The 5717-nt window shown below is 23.7% G+C and overlaps 1 protein-coding gene across 1 annotated transcript in view; it reads right to left on the bottom strand.

Moving 5' to 3' along the window:
* Nucleotides 1–3526, bottom strand: part of LOC117168354 — a 4609-nt gene extending 1083 nt beyond the window's left edge. The window contains exon 1 of the mRNA XM_033353934.1: nucleotides 3172–3526. Coding sequence (XP_033209825.1) covers nucleotides 3172–3428 — 257 coding nt within the window. The 5' untranslated portion in view covers nucleotides 3429–3526. The remainder of the gene's footprint in view (nucleotides 1–3171) is intronic.
* Nucleotides 3527–5717: the final 2191 nt, after the last annotated feature.

Here is a 5717-nt window from a genome sequence, read left to right as displayed (position 1 = left end):
AATTCGTCTATTTAGTTGAAAATAAACATTTTTATTGAAAAATTATATTTTTGGAATGCAAATTCCACTGTTTTTGTAGAAGAATCTTATTTTTTGGTTGAATTCTACTGTGTGTGATATAAAATAAAAATTATGTTTTGTTGAAATATCAACTGTCAAATTTTTCGTCGAGAATGCATATTATTTGGTAGAAAATTAAAATATTTTTTTGGTTAAAAGTTGAACTATTTTGTTAACGATTCAATTTTTAGTTGAAGATGGATAATTTAGTTATATAGTTATATGAATTTTTTAAAATTTCCATATATGAAAGAAGCTAAAATTGCAATATACCAAAAAGGACGAATTTTTAACAAAGTAGTTGAATTCTTAATCAAAACAGATTTAATTTCAACCAAAAAGTTGAACTTTTAACAAAAAAATATGAAATTTCTACCAAAAGAGATTAATTTTCAAATAAAAATGACGGATTTTCTACAAATTACATCAATTTTCAACTGAATAGCTGACTCTTTGAACTGAAAAGGCTAAATTTTAACCAAAAATGCAATAATTAAATTCAACCACACAGTTAAATTCTCAAACAAATAGTTAAACTCTTAGTTACAAAATTAATTCTGAAATTAAAAAGATGAATGAAAACAAAGTGAATTTTCAACCACATATTATATTTCAATAAAATAGTTAAACAGTTATAATGTTAATAAAAAATTAATTTTCTAAAAAAAAGACGAATTAACAAAAAATAAATAAAAATACAACTAAAAGGAATTATTGTCTACCAAAAAAGACGATCTTTCAATAAAATATATACATTTTTAACAAAATAGTTGCATTCCAACCAAAAGAATTAATTTTTTTACCGAAAAAGATGCATTAAAAAAACCAGATAGTTGCATTTTTAGCAAAAAAAGTTTTTAAACAAAATAGTTGAATTTTTAATTTAAAAAATTTTATTGTAAAAAAATGCAATCAAATTAGTAAATTTTCAAGCCACAATGGCCATCTTTGAAAATTACACTGTTATGTAGCAAATTCGTCTATTTAGTTGAAAATAAACATTTTTATTGAAAATTCCTATTTTCAGAATGGAAATTTCACTGTTTTTGTAAAAAAATCTTATTTTTGGTTAAATTCCACTGTGTATAGATTTAAAATAAGAATGATTTTTTGTTCAAATATCAACTGTTACATCTTTCGTCAAGAATGCATATTTTTTGGTAGAAAATTTTGTTAACGATTCAATTTTTGGTTGAAGATGAATAATTTAGTTGAAAAATCATCTCTTTTGTTGAAAATTAATGTTCTTGGTTGAAAATTCGTCCTTTTCAGCCCTAAAGTTTTTATTAATTTATATAAATTTTTTTAAAATACTTATTATTTTTTCAAATAATCATATAAGAAAGAAGCTAAAATCATATATATTTACAAAATACACGGTCGCAGAATTTAGAATTATCAAAAAAGGCAAAACTAATAAAGTAAGAAGTTAAATAAATCAAAACGGAATAGCAAAAACTATAATTACATTAATTTTCTTTTTTGAAATCCAAATTATATCTTAAAATTATGAAAAATAAAAAATATCAAAGGTGCCCAAAAAAAATGAAATTATGTCCATTTTTTCTCAAAATGCAATATTATAAATAAAATTTAAGTTAATTTTTTGACGTAATATGGAATATTCCAGTATCCTTTAAAGAAAATTAAAGAATTTTTTAAAAAACTAAAATGGTTTATATTTAAACAAAAAAACAGAAACTTCATTTTCTCCATGCTACGTTAGATGTTTTTCTTGATTTTTCTTTACACGTTTAAATTTAAAAAATCAAATTGACAAAATTATCATTTATTCTGTTCTGTTTTGATTAAATTTATTTTTAACATTACTAGTTTTTCTCCTAAAATGATTTAAACAGAACAGAAAAAAGCATCAATTTTCTCATTTTATTTTGATGAAAATTCCTTTTTTTGGCAGAAAATTCATTTTTTTCTTGTTAAAATATTTAACATTACCGTTTTCATTGAAAGTTCATATTTTTTAGTTGTAAATTCAACTACTTAGTTTAAAGTTAAATTACTGCATTCAAAATTAATGGTTCAAGTTGAAGATTCATCATTTTAGTTAAAATTTCATCTCTTTGGTTGCAAATTTAACTATTTTGTTGAAAATAATTTTTTTTGCTGGTTTTAAATTAAATTTCTTGCTAAAAATTCGTCTTTTTTGTTTTAATTCAACTGGTTTTGATTAAAAATTAAAGTGATTTTGGGAAGGCAAAATATGAGACACGTATTTCCTGTTTTTACCAACAAATTTTTTCACGAACTTAAGGCTATTTAAATATTTAGATGTACTACGAATAAATTGTATAGATTTTTTTAAATTTATATCTTTGATGTTATCTTGATTTTTTTAGATTCAGAGATATTTCGATTTTAAATAATCAAAGTGATAAAATTACGATTTTTTCTTTTTCTATTTTTTATTCTGATTCTTCTGCTTCTCCTAAAATGAATCTAAACCGAAGAACAAAAATCAAATTATTATTTTTCTTATTAAAAATAAAAAAGACCTGATATTTTTAAATTGTGTAACTGTATATTCTAAAAAATATAAAAGAAGATATAAAACTATAAATTGAAAAAATGAATATATACTTTGAAAAATTTATATAATTTCATAAAAAAATAAGTTTTTGATATGAAGGAATAGTTAATGATATCGAAACTCACAGGATGTCTCACACTTATGAATATAAACAAAATCAAGAAAGAAAATCAAAGGTGGTTTTTAAGAAAATTTAATTTTCAGGTTTTTCGAAAAATGTAGACCATGTTAGTGATTGTACATTTAAAAAAAAATTTCAAACTATTTGAAAGAGTTTAGATTATACTATAGTGATTCAAAAAATGCTTAAAAATTTCGTAAATTTTTTCACGATTATTCATCTAAATATGCAAGTCCTCCTGAGTTCCTGAAAAAAGTTTTTGGTTAGAGAGTAAAAATATGTGTCTTATATTTTCTTCAGGGAAACAACATAATTCCGTGATATAAACAGGGTAAGGCTGCCTTTTTTATATGAAATCGGTTTCATGGGCTTAAGTAAAAAAAAAAAAAACGTTTTTAGACTGAAAAGAGAAAAATCTGGGACTTGTGAAAAATTAACAAACCTTTCTTTCACATTTATTTTATTCAGAAAACCGATGTTCATTCTCGCTAAAACATCATCGCAAGCTTGTCGTACGATTCCTGGTTGCCATACACTTTTTTCAGAAGGATTTATTGAACTAACGTCGATCCTGATCGTGTTTTTCGATTTGCTCTCTAACACGCAGAAATATCGATCTTCCTTTGTTAAGTGCGTTTTGAAAAACTCTTTCAGTTCTTGAAGTGATTCATTGGAATCAGAACAATAGTAGCGGGGCATCAAGGCGATTTTTTAAATATTCTTAGGTTTAAAATAATTTGATGTGTAATTTTTATGTTGTTTTTTAAAAATTTATTTTGTCCGGGCAGTGATGACAGATGTGAAAAGAGCCATATCGAATTTTTGTTTGAGAAATGACTATCGTTTAGGTACTACCCTAAAAAAATTTATTTTGGAAAGAATTATTTTATTCACTGGGTTTCACAGGTTTTTTCACAACGGTTTAGCAGTACACTTTAAGTAAAAAAAGCGATTTTTTTCGAAAAAATGGGGATTAATAAGGAATTTCATTTATTCTTAAAAATAAATTGTTATGTTACGGGTGTCTCATGATAATTGAACGAATGTGCCCTCTAAGAGCAGCACCTATTCTTTAGCTTTGAAAATCTGTCGAAAACTTCAGTTTTTTCTGCTATTAAAAATAAATAATTTTTTTATAAATTTACTTTTATCAGTTGATAGATTTCGATTTGTTATTCTCATAAAATTTTTTATGGTTTATTATTTTCAGTACAGAACCCTGAGTTTTTCAAAGTATTTTTCTCAGTAAGGTAGAAAGAAATAATTTAAACAATTAACTCTAAATAATTTATACTTTATTAGAGTATCATTATATAGTCTACTTTTTTGCATATTATTTTCGATTTCGAAAATTTTGCTACTACAACCACAACTGACATAAGCCGTTCTACATCTTTTACTGCATACTTTTAAAGTATGAACAATAAATCAAAATTTAGATCTAATTATCGCAGGCCTGAAATAATAAAATCAACACAAAAAAAAACCAACTATTTTTGGTTTTATCATCGATCGAAATATTTACTACTATTACATTATTCTTTGAAAATTTATTTTTTGTTGTTAAAAAATAATTTTTTTATTGGACATTCATCATTTTAGTTAAAAATTCATAAAATTTATAAAATTGAAAATTCAATTCCTTGGATAAAAATGGTACGACTTTTTAAAACATTTAATTTTTTGGTCGCGAATTTTTTCCATCTTGTAAAATCGCGAATTGCCTCGCTGTAATTTTAAAGAAACTGAAATTGAATTTAACTTTACATGCAAAAAAAATCTGGTGAGTGAATAGCTAACCGAGCCACCAAAAATTTAAAAAAAAGTCAGGCAATTTTATTGCTCAGGTTTTTAACAAAAAAAATCTGGCAAATGTCAGAGAATTTATATAACTTTAAATAACTATAAAGAATAATAAATTCGAAATTTTTCAATTGTAATTTGAAATTGTTTCATTTTGTTTATAAAAGATTCTAGATCCTGGTATTTGAACGTTAATGATCAGGGTAAGTGAAAAATTGATTAGGGCAAAATTAGGACATTTTTAAAATGAAGTTTTGCGGTAACCCTGATACAATATTCTTATTAGCAATTTATTTTCCTGGTATTTATAATGATGAGAATCGACAAAAGGATATATAGAACCATATAGATCCATATATTATATTATTGCCAAACTTCGTGTATATATGTGTGTATATATATATATATATATATATATAATTGATCTATATTATTACAAATAATTTATTAATCAATTATTTCAAATTTAATCCTCTAATTTCTATAATAATTCTCTTTGCCATATGGTTCTACATATCATTTTATTCATTTCTTAATTTTTTATAAGACATTTAATAGGGATTCATCACATATACATTTTATCAGTTGTTTGAAAATTCAACGATTTTCTTGCAGTCATCCTTTTTATTAAAAATTCAACTGTTATGTTAAAAATTCGTCTTTTTGGGTTGGAAATTGAACTATTTTCGTATATAATTTACCTCGGAATCTACTTTTTGAATAAAATTCCTATTTTGGTGTTAGAAAGTGATATTCAAAATGTTGGTTGAACCATTGTGTTAAAAAAACATTTCTTGTGTAAGATTCATATTTTTAGTTAAAAATTCATGTTTTTGAAGGTTTAACTATTTTGTTTAAAACTGATCTTCTTTAATTTAAAATTGAACTGCTTGAGTAAGATTTGAATTACTTTTTTGAGAAATTATTTTTTTTGAATGGATCTTTATATCCTTATTTGAAAATTAAAATTTTTGTTTGAATTTTCGTTTTTGCTGGAAATTCCCGTTTTCTCGTTTAGCTTTAAGGTTCAACAATTTAGATGCAAATTTTTTTTTTCACGATTGAAAAAGTTTCATCTGATGAAAATTTGTCTTTGGTTTTAGATTCATTTTTGTTTTTATTGAAAACAGTCAGAGAAATTGAAAAATTGGTCAACGAAAAATCAGGGAATATTGGAAATGAAGT

This window comes from Belonocnema kinseyi, chromosome 2 (assembly GCF_010883055.1).
Source record: "Belonocnema kinseyi isolate 2016_QV_RU_SX_M_011 chromosome 2, B_treatae_v1, whole genome shotgun sequence".
NCBI lineage: Eukaryota > Metazoa > Arthropoda > Insecta > Hymenoptera > Cynipidae > Belonocnema > Belonocnema kinseyi.
Note: the sequence above shows the minus strand (reverse complement) of the source record. Positions and strands in the feature narration are given on the sequence as shown.